The following is an 18,602-nucleotide window of genomic DNA, read 5'->3' as shown; positions in this document are numbered from 1 at the left end:
ATCTAAAGTGCTGTCCAATATATACAACACACACACACACACACACACACACACACACACACACACACACACACACACACACACACACACACACACACACACACACACACACACACATATCCAATATGATCTATATCTAATGTATTACAATATATTATTATATATTATAAATAAATTATATTATATAATATATATTCAATATTCAACATCATAGTCATTACAGTGTTATTACACATTTATAAAGCACTGTTTTGTAAAAAGCAGAGCTGAAGCACAAATGCTGCCTACATGCAGAGTGAATCATCACCCGCCCTCTCTTTCTCTTCAGGGCGGTAAGGGTCGCATCGGTGTGGTCATCTCCTCCTTTGTGCATTTCACCGACATATCAGCCAGGTAAACCGCCACTATGTCTCACATTTTCCCACATTATGTTAACACGAATGTAACAATGCTTAAACCTGCATTCAGTGAGGATCTACGATGGTAATACGAGTGTGCTCACTCTGCAGCAAAACCATATCGACAACAACCCCACAGCGTTTCTTAACAACTCGTTCTGTTGACCGCAAGCAATGTCATCGCTTAACCGTGACTGAATTATTTGCCCTCCTTTTACTTTGGGGTCACGGGTGAGTCAGAAAGTGAGTCAGACCAGTTCAATTGCTTTCAAATTCAAAGGAAAACCACACAATTTGAGCTCTGAATCACCGGCGTACAGAATGACATGAATCAACCTAGAAGCATGTTAGATACAGCGGTAGCTTGTGGCTACGATATATCACTTTCACTAATTCTACTGATCTAAAGGGGGGGGGGGGGGGCAGATCTAATTCTCTAGCCGTTGCCAGTCAAACAATGTCGGAGCAGCTGCAGACGTACTCATCCCTAAAGTCAAGACGAGCAGCAAACATTTGGAGAGACGGTAGTTTTGTAGTAGTAAGTAGAGTATTGGAAAGAGCTGTGTGTGTGTCTGGTTGTTTTGGCCGGGTGTTATGCGACTATGTAGATCTTTTCAGCACACATAGCCTCCAGCCAGCTGGCCCAAGCTCAGCCTCCCCCTGGGGTCTCTGTCCCGGCAAACTCAGGGTCGGCCCAGAGTTTGTCGAGGTGAATGTGAAAGACTAGAGGGCAAAAGGACGTCGAGGAAGAGATAGAGAAAAACAATGACATAGATTTACAATGAAGAGGGGGCAGAGAGAGAGACAACAAGAGAGAGAGAGACCTCGGGTGAAAAGGCTGCAGCACTGTTGGTTTTAGTGCTGTCCGAATAGCAGTGCTGTGTACACACGGCCGGCCTCTCTCTGTCCTCCGTGTTGACTTAAGGCTGGCATTGTCTTCCTCTCTGCTGGAATCCCTTGTCTCTCCGGTGACTTTCCCTCGTGTCCACTGTGCGTGTGTGTGCACAGTACACACGCGTGTCTGCGTGTCCTAATTTATGTTAGTGTCCACTGTGCCTGTGCGTGTCTGCGTGTCCTAATTTATGTTAGTGTCCACTGTGCATGTGTGCGCGCGTGTCTGCGTTGTCCTAATTTATGTTAGTGTCCACTGTGCATGTGTGCACACACGCGTGTCTGCGTGTCCTAATTTATGTTAGTGTCCACTGTGCATGTGTGTGCACACACGCGTGTCTGCGTTGTCCTAATTTATGTTAGTGTCCACTGTGCATGTGTGTGCACGAGCGTGTCTGCGTTGTCCTAATTTATGTTAGTGTCCACTGTGCATGTGTGTGCACGCGCGTGTCTGCGTTGTCCTAATTTATGTTGGTGTCCACTGTGCATGTGTGCACACACGCGTGTCTGCGTGTCCTAATTTATGTTGGTGTCCACTGTGCATGTGTGTGCACACACGCGTGTCTGCGTTGTCCTAATTTATGTTAGTGTCCACTGTGCATGTGTGTGCACGAGCGTGTCTGCGTTGTCCTAATTTATGTTAGTGTCCACTGTGCATGTGTGTGCACGCGCGTGTCTGCGTTGTCCTAATTTATGTTAGTGTCCACTGTGCATGTGTGTGTACGAGTGTGTCTGCGTTGTCCTAATTTATGTTAGTGTCCACTGTGCATGTGTGTGCACGAGCGTGTCTGCGTTGTCCTAATTTATGTTAGTGTCCACTGTGCATGTGTGTGTACGAGTGTGTCTGCGTTGTCCTAATTTATGTTAGTGTCCACTGTGCATGTGTGTGCACGAGCGTGTCTGCGTTGTCCTAATTTATGTTAGTGTCCACTGTGCATGTGTGTGCACGAGCGTGTCTGCGTTGTCCTAATCTATGTTAGTGTCCACTGTGCATGTGTGTGCACGAGCGTGTCTGCGTTGTCCTAATTTATGTTAGTGTCCACTGTGCATGTGTGTGTACGAGCGTGTCTGCGTTGTCCTAATTTATGTTAGTGTCCACTGTGCATGTGTGTGCACGAGCGTGTCTGCGTGTCCTAATTTATGTTAGTGTCCACTGTGCATGTGTGTGCACGAGCGTGTCTGCATTGTCCTAATTTATGTTAGTGTCCACTGTGCATGTGTGTGCACGAGCGTGTCTGCGTGTCCTAATTTATGTTAGTGTCCACTGTGCATGTGTGTGCACGAGCGTGTCTGCATTGTCCTAATTTATGTTAGTGTCCACTGTGCATGTGTGTGCACGAGCGTGTCTGCGTTGTCCTAATTTATGTTAGTGTCCACTGTGCATGTGTGTGTACGAGTGTGTCTGCGTTGTCCTAATTTATGTTAGTGTCCACTGTGCATGTGTGTGCACGAGCGTGTCTGCGTTGTCCTAATTTATGTTAGGGGTAACTGCATTCAATTACAGAGGAGGAGAGAGTCTGGTAATCTCTCGGCTTGAGTCATAATTACCTGAAGTGCTTCATGTGTTCCTCTGCATCTCTCCAAAGTGCTGATCAGGCGTTGGACCGCTTTGCAATGAGGAAGTACTACGACGATAAGGTCTCCGCTCTGATGACACCATCCCAGAAACGGTAAGACCTTAAAACATACTGTAAGCCAGTGCTTCTCCAAGTGGGGTCCGGGGACCCCCCCAGGGGTTCCTTTAGGGGGTTCCAGGGGGTCCCCACCAAAAAGGGAACAATTTATTTTCACTATAATTCCATCCATAAGTAACACAGTGACAGAATGTATGACTATTTTGGTCATGGGTTTCATCAAGCATCTAAAAGCAAAAATCTCATCAGATGGGGGATTGGGGTCCAGGGTCTAATTTGTGTCACTTGTTGATATGAAAAAGTTTGAGAAGCACACTGCTTGTAAGCACACCCTCCTTCTAGCACCTGGAGAAGTAGCATATTGTAGCCAAATGAAGCTCCAAACTGTCTCTATTTATGTGTTTTTGTTGGACTAGTGTGTTGTTGTCTCCGCTGGACTCTTTTGTGTCCTGACTGCATCCACCCACATTCATGTCCCAGACACACCTGAAGCAACACAATAGACTTTGCGTGTCTTGGTGCGGTTTTGTCGGGCCGGCCGATAGACCAGTCTTTGTTTGGTAATAGTAACAGGAATGGGATCCCATGGTGACCTGGTGTAATGTTATCCCGCGTGCGTGGCTGTGAATCAACGTGACTCACACTGACGCCTCTCTGTGCAGAATATGCTGGCCACAATTGCACAATGGCTTTCTCAAGAAAAAGGTTTTCAAATGTTCCTACTAGCCCCGCCCCCAAGTGTATCTGGAATCTATCGCTGAGGGACCAGTGCTGATCTGTGGGCCAATGCATCGCTTAAAGGGACAGCTCACCCTAAAATCCAAAATACATATATTCCCTCTCACCTGTAGTGCTGTTTATCCATCTACCGGTATATCGTTTTGGGATAGTTGCCTGAGTTTTGGAGATATTGGCCGCAGAGTTTCTGCTTTCTCTTGAATACAATGGAACTGGATGGCACTCGGAACTAGCTAGCAGCTAGCGGGTGTAGTTCGGTCTAAAGAAAATAGTTCCTACATGAAACTGCTCACAACAAGGTTCTTGGATTATCTTGAATAACCAGGTCATGGTTTCTGGAAAGAGACAATGCTGTTGAGTTTTTTCAAATGTATGTTTTTGCCGTTTTTGAGCACCACAAGCCAAGTGCCATCCAGTTCCATTGTATTGGAGAGAAGGCAGACATCTCTCTAGGGCCGATGGCAACTAACACAAAACGAGGTAGATGGATAAATAGCTGTACAGGTGAGAGGGAATATATGTATTTTGGATTTTAGGGTGAGCTGTCCCTTTAAGGAGGAGTTGAAACCATAACTGAATTTTCACTTGAAGGTTATATTATTTTAGATTATGTTGTTCAAGGGATATTGCCTGCAGGTTCCTGCCCTCCATGTTGGCCAGTTGAGCACAGAGGACCTTATTCATGAAAGAACAGCTATGATTCTTGGTCACATGAAGGTCCATGTCTTCTCCTGTGCCTTGGGGGTTCCTCCTGCAATTCCTGTTGACATCCACCTCTGTGCTTTCATCTCAGCTACGTCTGGATCCTCAACAGTCTTCTGAGCGGATCCATGAAGATCAACGCCTCCCCTTTGTTCCTGCACTGCATCGTTCTCCACGGGATCCCAAACTTCGACACCACTGGAGGTTAAAACTCACACATTGTTTACTGCCGTGAATGACACACAGCTACTGTACAACTCCAATGAAAACACAGTAACTGCTGCTGCCCGCGAGAGTGTAAAAACTCCAGACAAAACCACATCAGAGTCGTAGCAATAAACAAGATGTAGGCTTATCTGTATCGCATGGTTGTAAACTTTAGCGTTTGCTGGCACCTTAGATCTTTCTCTCTGTCTGTCTGTCTGTCTGTCTGTCTGTCTGTAACTATTTCTAACACACACACACACACACACACACACACACACACAAACACATACACACAGATACAGACACTTGCATAAAGCGAACTGTGGAGAAGAGCTACTTTCTGGCTACCCAGTAAAGCCAGGCGAATCCACACCCATGTTTCCATATAAATTGGTGTTTTCACTTCTTTCCACTGACGCATGAAAGGGCTTCGTCAACTGAAATCTCTTTCTCACAACAGAATCATATCAGCAGTTAGCTGTGGACGGTACCATCTCTTGGGATCTCTTGTTATTATAGATATATTTGAGATCATGTTATTCGTCCTTTGAGAAAATCTCTCAGACAAAGTAATAGAGAGCCAAAGTGAACGTCACTTCCTGCTTCAGCACTGTACCAGAGATTTTCATCCGCCATTTATTTTCCCATAGACATTTCGTAAAATGCGTATAAAAATTGTTTTACTTGTTCAAACCAAGATATATTTAGAAACAGGAGAGATCGCATAACATTTCACTCGGACCAAAACGTAAAAGATTGCGGATTTAAAGAAAATATTTTTTCTGTTTTTTTTTTTAAAGTTTTGGTCCCAGTGAAATTTTCTATGGTCTCTCCCGATTCTAAATATAGCTGAACCGTTTGGTTTGAATAAGTACAACAATTTTTATAAGCATTTTACGAAATGTCTATGGGAAAATAAATGGCGGATGAAAATCTCTGGTACAGTGCTGAAGCAGGGAGTGACGTTCACTTAGCCTCTCTATAATATTGTGTCACGTTTCATTATATTCTAAGAACATGCCGTCTCTTTCCACAAGAGGTCTAGACAGATGTATGTGAGGTGACACGTCAATGCATTTAGCAACATTGTATCATGATGTAACAAGTTCACCTGAGGATCTATCTCTCTCTTTCAGTGTGTCGCCCATACCTCAAGGTCTACCAGGGAATGCAGGCGGTGTATTCCTCTGGAGTCTAGTAAGTCGTTTGACTTTCTGTACTTGACTGTGATTGGTTGTTGCAACTGGCCGACTTCCTGTGATTGGCTATCGGTAAGGTCAACTCTGGTTTCTTGTTTTGTCTCAGTCACATTGGTCCCGGCCACAGAGACAGAATATGCATCACACTAGAGCCTGCACAGCTGCTAAAAGGGGACATCATGGTGAGGAAGAATACAGTTTATGCTGCCTATAGAGAGGCAAAGTGACCGCCTACTTCCTGCTTCAGCACTGTACCAGAGATTTTCATCCGCCATTTATTTTCCCGTAGACATTTTGTAAAATGCATATAAAAATATTTTTACCCGTTCAAACCAAACGGTTCAGATATATTTCGAATCAGGAGAGACCATAGAACATTTCACTTGGACCAAAACTAAAAACAACAACATTGAAAAAATATTTTCTTTAAATCCACATTTTTTTAAACGTTTTTGTCAGAGTAAAATGTTACGTGGTCTCTCCTGTTTCTAAATATATCTGAACCGTTTGGTTTGACCAAGTAAAACCATTTTTATAAGCATTTTACAAAATGTCTATGGGAAAATAAATGGCGGATGAAAATCTCTGGTACAGTGCTGAAGCAGGAAGTGACGTTTCACTTTGGCCTCTCTATCCATTCATTCGGACATGAATACTCATTGAAATACTCGCTGTAGTTTAGTGTTAATAGTAATAGCGAATGTGTTTTGTACCTGTAGGTCAAGTGTTATCACAAGAGTGACGTGACGTCGGAGCGTCAAGTCGTCTTCCGGCTGCAGTTCCACACGGGAGCAGTGCAGGGCTACAACCTGATGTTTGAGAAGGAGGACATGGAGACGGCCAACAAAGGTAAAAGCCTGGAAAAACCCTGAGGAACGGGTCTCAACGTGCCTCCAAAAGTTTACAGCAGCTCCTCTGCTCCAACACAGCATCATCGCACGCCTCAGTCTGGACTTAATTTAGACTTGGCACTTTTGAGACCAATAATCTTTTCTTCCCATACATGTCATGTATTATGCTTTACTGAGAGAGAGAGAGGGAGAGAATCCTCATCACAGGCAGCACCATTCAGTATTCCCGGTTGTGAATGGTCCACACGCTCACGGCATTCCTTTGTGTTGACATTCCAGATCCCAGATTTCCGGATTACGGGAAAGTGGAGCTGGTGTTCTCAGAGGGCCCGGAGAAGATCCCAGGTATTTTCTTAACTTCCTCACCTTTTTCCAAACGTTTTTCCAGAGAGAGAGAGAGAGAGAGGGAAAGAGAGAGAGAGAGAGAGAGAAGTTTGAAAAGCAGACGTGGTGCTCTGGGCCCCCGGCAGCACCGCCCCTCCCCCCCTCCGCCCCCCTGCTGAGAGGAGGATGTGGAGTGCTGCGCAGGGGAAGTGTAGTGTGAAGTGCGTGCTGACAGAGAGGTAACACAGCACAGCATGACTGCCTCCCACAGCCCCACACCAGACCAACCCAGTGTGTTGTTGTGTGTGTGTGTGTGTGTGTGTTGTGTGTGTGTGTGTGTGTGTGTGTGTGTGTGTGTGTGTGTGTGTGTGTGTGTGTTGTGTGTGTGTGTGTGTGTGTGTGTGTGTGTGTGGATTTGGAAGTTTGTCTGTGTACGTGTGCATGTGCTAATCGTTGCAGGTCTACATATATCTACTGTATACTGTATATGTAGGTCTACATATCTATTATGTAGTATCTATATGTAGACCTGCAACCATTAGTTGGTTCATCAATTAGTCGATCGACAGAAAATTAATTGCCAACTATTTTTTTTATATTCGATTAATCGTTTGGACTCATTTTTAAGAAAGAAATACTAAAATCCTCTCTTTCCAGCATTTTTTGGGGGGGGATCTGATCTTAGTTTTCTTTTCTGAGTTTTCTCACATTGTCTCCCCAATTGTACTTGGCCAATTCCCCCTGCTGTCCTGGTCATTGCTCCACCCCCTCTGCCAATCTGGGGGAGAGTTGTAGACTAGCACATGCTTCCTCCGATACATGTGCAGTTGCCAGCCGCTTCTTTTCACCATCTACATCTGTCAAACTGTAATGTGTGCATCTGTCAATCACAATTCCCCAAAATACCTCAAATAAAATACGATGAAAATATTTCTGCTAGGCTTAGACTAATTTATGGGTTTGCCGATCTATTGAGCTAATATGGCCTTTTTAATAAAAATCTGATATTGGCCAGTCAGTGCTGCCTGTCGCCTGCCAATATGATGGAGTGAAGGATATGAAGTGGCTCAGCAGCTTGAGGGGAGCAGCCTGTAAACCCTGAACTGGAACCTGGCTCATTTTGCTTTACGGAGCTGCAAACCCAACCTAAGAATTTCATTAGTCTGGCTTTAACTGGAGAGTTTAAGTGACAGTCTAATGACAGTCTCTAAATGCCTTTCCCTGCCACCCTGCCAACAACAAAGAATATGGGGGAAAAACTGAATCCTTGTTATTTTCTGGGGCACTTTTTAGCATGAAATTATAGATATTGAATATAATAATTTAAATATTGACGATAAACAGCTTCAGTTCTTAAAAACAAAATCTCCAGTCATTCCAGAAGCTAAAAAAGAAAAAGAAAAAGAAAGAAAGAAAGAAAGAAAGAAAGAAAGAAAGAAAGAAAGAAAGAAAGAAAGAAAGAAAGAAAGAAAGAAAGAAAGAAAGAAAGAAAAAGAAAGAAGACAAACAGTATTTTCCAAGAACAACTTGATATCTCAACCATGTGTTTGTTGGGTCCAGGCGCAGACAGGTGGCAGAATGGAGCAGATGTTATTGTGGACTACAACACAGCAGATCCTCTAACCCGATGGGACTCCTACCAGAACATCTGTGATGGAGAAGGTACTGGCTACCGTACATGACTCCCTACATGACTCACTACATCTCTATAGCAATGTCAAGGTCTGGTTCAAGGTCTGCCTCGTGAATCAGACCCTATCTGTCTGTGTCTGTTTTATGAATGGAGCCAGGCCCAGAGGGTATTAGGCAGCCATTAAATGTATGCTCTCTCTCTCTCTCTCTCTCTCTCTCTCTCTCTCTCTCTCTCTCTCTCTCTCTCTCTCTCTCTCTCTCTCACCCTGTGTACATTCAGGTTTCACGCAAATTCTAAGTGAAAAATCAGGTGCGTTTGGATTAACAGCTGCTAAGCGAATAAGTAGATTGTGTGTGGGAGGAGTGAGACAAGAGAGAGCTTTCCACTGGTTACTCGCCATAGTAGAAGTAGGCTAATAATAATTATGATGTCATGTAATCTGCTGGTGGCCGTATTTCTTTCTCTCTGGCGGTGATGAGTAAATATTATGGCCGCCAACATCATCACAGGAGAAATGTCCATTCTGCCACGCTCGCCATATATCTGGGAAACGAGACGCACAAAACAGTTGTAGGAGTCGGCGTGCAAAAGGCATTTCCACAAAGGCATCGCAGCAGAGCGGACAAGCTACCAGCTGTGCACCACACACACAGGCTCCAGCTGATCACTGCTGCTCAGTCATACCAGTTAGGGCTAAACATCAGAACTTAATCAAAAATGGTTTGCTCCATATCTCCCGTTTTGTGCATCAACTGTTTTTCAAAATAGGCAAACACCACCTCAAGGAGCGTAAAAACACTTTTTTTGCGAAATTTAGGATTTTTTGTTTGTTTGTTGTTTTGTTTTTGCTGTTTGCATCAACCTTTTCTAATGTGATACTTCCAAATGCGCATCAAAATATGTTGATGGAAACATGACTTCTGTCTCTCTCTCTCTCTCTCTCTCTCTCACATACACACACACACGCACGCGCGCACGCACACACACGCACACACACACACACACACACACACACACAGTACATACACAAACTCTGTCTAACTCTGTCTCTCGCTCTCAGGGTATTAACAGAGCCTGATAGGTCCTGTCCGTTGCTCTGGCCAACCGTGCTCCATGTTACTGAGGGAGTGCTGTGTGATTGGCCAGCCGTGCTCCATGTTACTGAGGGAGTGCTGTGTGATTGGCCAGCCGTGCTCCATGTTACTGAGAGAGTGCTGTGTGATTGGCCAGCCATGCTCCATGTTACTGAGAGAGTGCTGTGTGATTGGCCAGCCGTGCTCCATGTTACTGAGGGAGTGCTGTGTGATTGGCCAGCCATGCTCCATGTTACTGAGAGAGCGCTGTGTGATTGGCCAGCCGTGCTCCATGTTACTGAGGGAGTGCTGTGTGATTGGCCAGCCATGCTCCATGTTACTGAGAGAGCGCTGTGTGATTGGCCAGCCGTGCTCCATGTTACTGAGGGAGTGCTGTGTGATTGGCCAGCCATGCTCCATGTTACTGAGAGAGCGCTGTGTGATTGGCCAGCCGTGCTCCATGTTACTGAGGGAGTGCTGTGTGATGACATTAACATGCACACACACACTGTCATCACTAGCTTGGTTTATGTGGCTATCTTCGCTAAAGGGAGTTATTACTCATGAGTGGAACCTGCACAGGCCCTATGGAAACAAGACATTTTACTATGGTGAGGAAAGGAAATGAAATGGCCCACAGACAGCATTTAAGTGAGAAGCCTGCTCTATGATTATTATGGCAAGCAGTGTAGCGAGCGATGTTGTATTATAGGGAATACGATGTTCAGTGTTTCCCCTACCTCCCTTTCTACAGGCCTGGCGGGCCCGCCAGGCCAACGACACCCCCGCCAGGCCAGAAGAGGAAATGCAATTTTCTTTTTTCTTTTTTTTCCTGCTCTCTCCAAAATGTCAATAAACTTTTATGGCATGTTATTATTACAATACAACAATACTGGTGTTGACAGTGTTGACAGTAATAGAAGATGCCAAATCATTCAAAACAATAAGCATTTTGCTTTTAGGAGCATCGTGCCAGCGTGCGGCGCTGTTCCAAAACGTGTCAACGTGTGTCGTTGCCTGGGAAATGCACATCCCATAATACAACTGTTCGCACATCGCATAGTATGATGACACTTGGGATGCCGTTGAGAACATAGATGTGAACAGGTTAGCTAAAAGTTTAGCGTCGCCAGCGACGGCCCCCACTGTTGAGGTCGGGGTACGTTTTGAAATCCCTCCAGGCCTGAAAATGTTTCTAGGGGAAACACTGGATGTTGTATATAGGGAATACGATGTTGTATATGGGGAATACGATGTTGTATATGGGGAATACGATGTTGTATATAGGGAATACGATGTTGTATATAGGGAATACGATGTTGTATATAGGGAATACTGGGTTCAGAGAGAGAGCACTTAGTTCTCAAGACATTTCTGTTTTGTTGTTTCATCAAATGAATGGCCATGCTTCAACCATCCCACACACAAACGCATACACACTCTCACTAGCGCTTGCACATATTCACACACGCACACACACACACACACACACACACACACACACACACACACACACACACACACACACACACACACACACACACAGACACACACACACACACACACACACACACACACACTCAGAGCCACCCTGTCGGGGCGTCCTAGCTGTGGTTGTTGCTCTCCCAAATCTCTCCACTCAACCACAGAATTCACAACAACCTCCAAGAATAGAGGGACGTGGTGGTGGCATTAAAACATAGATCCACCCAGTCCCAGTCTTCACCCAGTGTTTTTATAAGCTAACTTCAGCTAGCTCCCAACAAAAATGACTTTGGCTTTTTTCTCTCGCATTTTAATATACCCCAACACATCAATATAGATTTTTTTATGCACATCTCTGGGTATGCAATGAAAGAACCAACACTTACAATTAGGAATCCATCAAAGCAAAACAAAAGACATGAAGAAGAAAGTGATTTTTTTCCTTCTTCTTCTTTTGCCTTAATTCAAGGCCTTCATGTGGTGGATATTTACAGCCTGGTCTTCTCATGTAAACACTAGATGTGAGAGGCAGGACAGGGGAGCTCAGTTGGAATTCTGCATCTACTTACCAGTCCCCAGTTTCTCCTGTGAGAAGCTGTCAGTCATCAGAGGCTGGTCAGAAAGCAGGAAGTCTGAAAAAGCGCTTGCCACTGCGGTGCTAAGGTTGTGAAAAGAAAACCTCATTTACTTCAATGGCTTTTCCGCAAATCCCAAATCCCACTGTGTGTTTATCCCCATGTGTGAATTAAGGGCTTGATTTTGGGAACACTGGTCTTTGGGGGGGGGGAAAGGCTGTGTTTAGCTTTTACTGAACCGGCGCAGAGTCTTTGTATAGCTCGCAGTTTACAGTAGAAACGATGAATGGTTAGGGCTGGGCAATACCATATCTTGGTATTTTTAGGCTGAATGGTGATACGCAATATATATCCCAGTTACTTTCAACGAAGTGGGTTAAATATTGAGTTGTAAGTTGAAGCCATATAGTGCCAGTAGTGCAGCGACCAGGACACGTACCCCCAATCCGGCTTTCCCACCCGGCGCAGACACAGCCAATCGTGCCTGTATGGACGCCCCGACCAAGCCGGAGGTAACACGGGCTGCGCGAACCTGCGACCCCTCGTGGTGGTAGGCAGGGAATCTACCGCTACACTACCTGGACGCCCACGATATCGATATGGTTGAGGGCGGCTGTAGCTCAGGAGGTAGAGCGGGTCGTCCACTAATCGCTTTGGATAAAAGAGGTCGGTGGTTCGATTCCCGGCTCCTCCAGTCTGCACGTCGAAGTGTCCTTGGGCAAGACGCTGAACCCCAAATTGCTCCCGTTGGTGTGCCAGCACCCTGCGTGGCAGCCTGCCGCCATCGGTGTGTGAATGGGTGAATGTACCTCCTGACTGTAAAGCGCTTTGGATAAAAGCGCTATATAAATACAGGCCATTTACCATTTACCATTTTAGTGAAAAGTGATGTGCAATGGTTCATGCTCATCTAAAAAAAAAAGTTAATGTCACTCTTAGCATCTCAGTAGCCTCTCTAGAGTCTATTCATTCATATCTATTGATCGTATACCCGTCCCATAGAGCAGCTTCGCCTTGGTCGTGATGTCCTCTCTCTGTGCTTCCAGTGAATCATAGCAACGCCATGTACGTACATACCGCCTGTTGGATTATTATGGGATGTTTCCCAGAGCGCTGACACAGTGGAAGCAGACATGGAAGCCGGGGCTGAGGGAAGATGAGGACCATCATCATCATCATTGAGCTTGTGTGACTCATGGGTCTGGCGTAGTGGAGGTGTTGAGATGGTCGGAACTGAAGATGGGATGGAAACATAACCACACCTCCTCCTCCTGTGATACAAGAGCACTGTCTGTCACTGTTGTTGGGAGATGGTTCTGGGATGAGACCATGCCACAACCACCAGAAGATGTTCGACGAAAGGTCTAGATGTAAACGTCTAGGTTTTTGTACGACTCGAGTCCGTTTTGCAAACAATAGTTGAAGGCCATCATCGTTGAGTGGAGGGCACATCTGTTTCAGGAAGCTGGTATTGTACGCGAGGGGGGAAGGCACGTATGTAATTTGGTGACACACGAGCGAGAGAAAAACAACCTGGCCGCCGCTTTTCATAAAAATGTTGCCCAGAGCTCCAAGTTAGAAGGCAGGATGGTCTAATTAAAAAGTGTCTTTTTACGGTGTGAAAGAGTCTGGAGCTGCAGGAATGTTGTTTTCATCCTCTGATCCTCTCTCAGCCACACTCTCTCTCTCTCTCTCTCTCTCTCTCTCTCTCTCTTTCCCAGTCTTTCCCCCCCTCTCTCTCTCTCCCTCCCTGGTGGGGTAGTCCCCTGATGCAGGGCAAGAGGTCGGGTTACAGCTCGCTCTCTCCGCCCCGCCTCCGCCCCTAAGCCCCGCCCCACTTGTTTACATTCCTCTGCCCTTATTTGGAGAACTCAAGGTTCCCCCCCTTGTGTGTGTGTGTGTGTGTGTGTGTGGAGTGCAAACACTCCTCTCACCTTCTCAGCGCCGCCGCCGAGGGAGAAAGTGCGCGCGGGCCGCAAGTCATTCGAACCCTGTCGGGCTCGATGTGACCCTGACACCCATTATCTCCTGGTTGAAAAAGTCATGCGGTGCTTCCTGGTGCGTCGGCAGCACGGTGGTCCCTCGTCGTCCTCCTCGACGTTTGCTGCTTGGCTGGAGACTGGGGGGGGACTGTCTGTCTCGTGCACTTACCTGGCAGTGGAGGGGGAGGTAAGAGCTGTGGTGGCTGTCTGCATTTTTTCGTCAAGGAGACAGACCTTGAGGGGGAGTGAGTGAGTGAGGGGGAGGGGAGAGAGAGAGAGAAGAGGAGGATGACAGAGACCTGAGGGAGAGAGAGAGAGAGAGAGAGAGAGAGGGAGGGAGGGACATGCAGAAGAAGGGGAAGACATCTGTCTTGAGAAGTGTTAGCACCTTGCCTAGGAGGAATGTTGTAAGGGGGATTTACTGGAGTTACTCCCGACGGAGCTGACCTGCACGGGGCCACACTCCTCACTCGGAGGCCTGAGCACAAGGCTTGTACGCGAGTTCCAGCAGCAGCCAGCTTTTGTGGAGAGGAGGAGGAGGAGGAGGAGGAGGAGGAGGGGAGCTTTTATCATGCGTGTCTGCTATTCAGATCCTCCAGTCACGCTTCTTCTCTGACTGAAAGGCAAGTACTTCACACACACGGCCCCGGCCCGGGCTGAGGAGGGAGAAGCCCAGGAATCATGTTCCCAGCTTTCTTTTGTTGAGGTAGAGCCAGAGTGACAGTGGAGCAGCAGCAGCACTTACTTGGCACTCTGCTGCTGCTGCTGCGCCTGCGACCTGGAATGTGCAGCACTAGTGTGTAAAGTCTGGCAGAGTAGAACTTGTTTTCATGGGTTTTTTGGGGGAGTTCTTCTTCTGGAGCAGTGATGGATCGGACTGGGCCTTGTGTTGCTCTGACCTCTTGTGATTTTGATTTGGCTTTGGAGGATTAAGGGAGGTTGTTTGGACATATGCTGGGGGGGGGGGGGGGGGGGGGGGTCAGGGGGCAGGCGGAGGGGAGCGGGGTGGCCCAATCACAGCATGGTGAGGAATGCAGGGGTCAGACTGGTGAGAAGACCCACCACAGCAGCCTGCTGACTTTCAGAGCGCTTTCAGATGGATCTCCTCCTCCACACCTATCATCTCAGCACGAGGAGCACCCAGTCTGTTTGTTTTGCCACCTGGTCAGTTCACCTGGTGGCCTGGGTGGGTGTGTGGGGGAGGGGGGGGGGGGGTCAGAGGTACAGGTAGAGGTAGAGTTGACTTGTAATAGGTTGGATTAGCATACCGGTACTTTTTGAAATTATTATTATTATTAATTTTTTTTGCATTTCCGATCACAAAATGACTTAATTAGATGGCTTACAAAAAGTATGGAAACCATCGAGCTTTCCAGTTGTATAAGAAATGCACTGATTATGTTAAGTTAAGTTATCCTTTATTTATCCCCATGGGGAAATTCATCCTCTGCATTTGACCCATCCTCTACTAGGAACCTTCCTAGAACTAGGAGCAGTGCAGCAGCCACAGTGCAGCGCCCGGGGACCAACTCCAGTTCTTTTGCCAGTGCCTTGCTCAGGGGCACTGACAGGAGTATTAAAGTATTAACCCTAACATACATACATGTCTTTTGATGGCACCACCATCATATATTTTTCGATGTCTCAATTCAGTTCATAACATGGTTTCCTCCTCTGTGAATGTGTCTGTTTCCTAGTTACTGCAAGTCTAATCTGAAATGCCTGTTGTCTTTGTCAGTGATGATATGATAATGGAGGTCTGTCGGTAACTTGTTCTGTATGATGTAGTCTTGTTTGTGGGATAGCCTATCTGTGCGTGTGAACGTAGTCCTGTGTTGTCTGTACGGTTTTGTACTGTTTGTGTTAGTCTGCGTGAGTTCATGGTGTGCGTGTGTGTGTGTGTGTGTGTGCGTCTACGTGTGCATATGTGTGTGCCCATCCCAGCTGACTGTATGAAGCGCTGCGTTTCTTCTCTCTGCAGTGCCACGTTCTCAGAGCCTAAACCAGGACAAGGCCGCTAACAAGAGGAGCCCCAACGGAGGAGCGTCCACGCTGGGCCGAGGGGCGCACACCACCACCACCTCCACCACCTCCAGCCCTGACCACAGTGACCACGCCCTCTCTGCCAGCAGTGACTCAGGCCTGTCCAGCACTTCCCTGTGGGCAGACAGACCCACACCCACACCCACACCAACGACCACCAGCACCACCAGCACCACCAACACCAGCACCCGGCCCAACCAGGGTCCCAGCCGGCAGGAGAAGGCCCAGCTCAAGCGCCTCCTGAGTGGCTTTGGTCTTGAGGACCACTGCCTGGAGGAGATGGCTGACCAAGGAGGCCCCAGGGTGGGCAGCATCCAGCGTACTACAGTCCCCGCCCAGGTGCACATCAACGGAGACCCCCGTCCCAGGGAGAGGGAGACGGACATCTTGGACGACGAGGTCATGACGGGTCACGACCTGCACAGCGTGGACAGCCTCGGGACCTTGTCGTCCTCCTGCCACAAGAGCAGCCAGAACTCCCTGCTCTCCGAGGGCTTCGGGAGTCCCGGAGGAGAGGATCAGCATCAGCATCAGCTGCCCCAAAGCCAGCCCCACCACCACCTCCAGCAGCAGCACCACCCTGCCCCGGCCCACCACCTGGAGGTGGAGGTGTTTGGCAGAGGCTACGCCGAGGTGCCGAGGGGCTACCTGGGCCCGCAGAGCAACTCTGTGACCTCCTCCTCTACTACTACTCCTCCCAGCAGCGCGTCCATCATGCCCAAGCAGCATGTTTATAGACAGGGCAGCTATTCCACGCACTCCTGGGTTCGCCAGCAGCAGATGGTAGCCGCACAGCAGTACGCCTACATGCCCGAGGACGGAAGCAACACAGAGAGGTACCCATCAGGGAACAAGCAAGGGAGCAGCCCGCCTCAACAAGCAGGCCTGCCCGCTGAAGCACAGCCTCCTACCCGGGACACCAACGAAGAAGCCCTGAGAACAGCAGTGACTCACACCAACGAAGAAGCCCTGAGAACAGCAGGGACTCACGCCCGGGACACCAACGAAGAAGAAGCCCTGAGAACATCGGTGACTCACACCGAGCCGCCGCCGACCACCAACAATAACAATAACAACAAGCGGGACGAGGAGTTCAAATCTCTGACGGTGGACATCGACAACTCCATCGACCAACTCAACCAGCTGATCATGGACCTGGACCCCACGTTTGTGCCGGTCTCCACCCGCTCCTCCAGCTCCATCAAGAGGAACGGCGGCGCGCACGTCAACGGCTCGGCCACCAAATGCGCCAACGGCATCAATCACAGACTCAACGATAACAGCGCCACCACCCTGCAAAGCACGCAGCAGACAGGTAAGATCATCAGACAGTCTGGGTGTGGTGGTGGTGGTGATGGTGTGGTGGTGATGGTGTGGTGTGGTGTGGTGTTGTCTGGGAAGTGTAGTTTGTGGTGAGTTCATCTATGCAATGCGGTGGTGAAAATGTGCTACTAGTGACAATAGTACAGTATATGAGGCCAGATAAGTTGATTTCCCATTAAAAATTGTGAAAGATATACTTTTCCCATCATAAAACGATGTGAATCAATATGCTAGATAGATTTTAACGCTGTGCGTAGCTCCTCCGACTGCGTCCAGCATCACCTCCTCTCCTCCCCTCACTACAGAGTTAACTTTCACAAAGCCCTCGTCGGTCGCTCTCCACACCTGGCGAATGCGAGTGTTGAGTGGAGCAGAAGAAGCAGGGTTGTTGCCAGCTTTTAGATGTTTTCAGCATGTTCCTGAGGTGAAAGAGCCCCGTCGAGACTTGTCTGTGTGCAGCTATCTGACGAGGGGATCAGAGCGCTACCTGAAGACAAGGAGAGAGCAGCTGTCATCGGCCTCTCTGAACCACCGCTGTGTCTCGCAGTTTGACTGCAGAGATCGTGTGCTGAGGAATACAGATATATATATCGCTTACATAAGGAACGTGAATGAAATTACACTTCTCATCGATCCCATGTAGGGGTGTCACAATATATCGTCCCACGAAATTTCGCGATAGTAAAACGTCACGATATGTATCGTTGAGATGAAATCTCATATCGTGAAAAAAAAAAAAAAAAAAAATTTTTTTTTTTTTTTTTTTTTTTCAAAAGTAGACAAAGAAACGTCTTTGTTTGTTGAAGTTCAATGTGTGGAAAGTAGTTCAGTTGAACAAGTCTCTGAAGAGACACATGAGAAGTTATACAGGAGAGAAACCATTCAATTGAGTTTCTGGCAAAACTGTTTACTTGACAGGAAAAACTGAAGATGCATAAAAAATAGACTAAGAAAAGTCTTGTTGTTTGAGTTTGAAGAAAAACTGAAGATGCATAATGAGAATTTATACTGCTGAGAAACCTTTTAGTTCAAAGTAAATCTAAGTGACGGTGTAACTCATTCTATTTCAAGATAAGCCTTATCTCCAATCTCATGTTTTTTCTAGTTGTTATTGTAATAACAATTTCCCACAACAGCATGTTTTGTATTTGTGCATTTCAAATAAAATACTACTTTTCCAGTCATATATTGTCATTATTCAAGTTTAAAAAAATATTGTTAAAATCGTATCGTATCGTATCGTTATCGTGAACCCAGTATCGTGATACGTATCGTATCGTGAACTGAGTGTATCGTGACACCCCTAATCCCATGTGATCGTTGTATTTGCGTGCTTGTTTTTTCATTTTCCTTTTGTCGTTATGGTTATTGAGCAGATGGACTTTGACATCATTTTGTATTCTAGACCTTCACTAAAGTTACTTCCACATGGCTCATGTTCAAACTGACCAGGACCTTGTTCAAGGACACACACACACACCATCGTGATGTTGAAACACTGTGCAGAGGAATCTAAAGAATGTCCACTGCCTTTTCAGTCACTG

At 47.0% G+C, this 18,602-nt stretch overlaps 1 protein-coding gene across 2 annotated transcripts in view; it reads left to right on the top strand.

The window, feature by feature from the left end:
- tns3 (tensin 3) overlaps positions 1-18,602 on the top strand; it is a 70,223-nt gene that overhangs the window by 26,968 nt on the left and 24,653 nt on the right. Inside the window, exons 6-14 of one of the 2 annotated variants that reach the window (XM_083659824.1) lie at positions 329-393; positions 2,876-2,959; positions 4,455-4,567; positions 5,707-5,767; positions 5,876-5,951; positions 6,489-6,618; positions 6,900-6,965; positions 8,505-8,606; positions 15,674-17,050. In XM_083659824.1, the coding sequence (XP_083515950.1) occupies positions 329-393; positions 2,876-2,959; positions 4,455-4,567; positions 5,707-5,767; positions 5,876-5,951; positions 6,489-6,618; positions 6,900-6,965; positions 8,505-8,606; positions 15,674-17,050 (2,074 nt within the window). Of the gene's footprint in view, positions 1-328; positions 394-2,875; positions 2,960-4,454; positions 4,568-5,706; positions 5,768-5,875; positions 5,952-6,488; positions 6,619-6,899; positions 6,966-8,504; positions 8,607-15,673; positions 17,051-18,602 lie in introns of those variants that run through there. The other variant, XM_083659823.1, reaches the window with a different exon arrangement.

This window comes from Poromitra crassiceps, assembly GCF_964638095.1.
Source record: "Poromitra crassiceps genome assembly, chromosome: 23".
NCBI lineage: Eukaryota > Metazoa > Chordata > Actinopteri > Beryciformes > Melamphaidae > Poromitra > Poromitra crassiceps.
The sequence above is the reverse complement of the archived record's forward strand: the minus strand, read 5'-3'. Positions and strand labels throughout refer to the sequence as shown.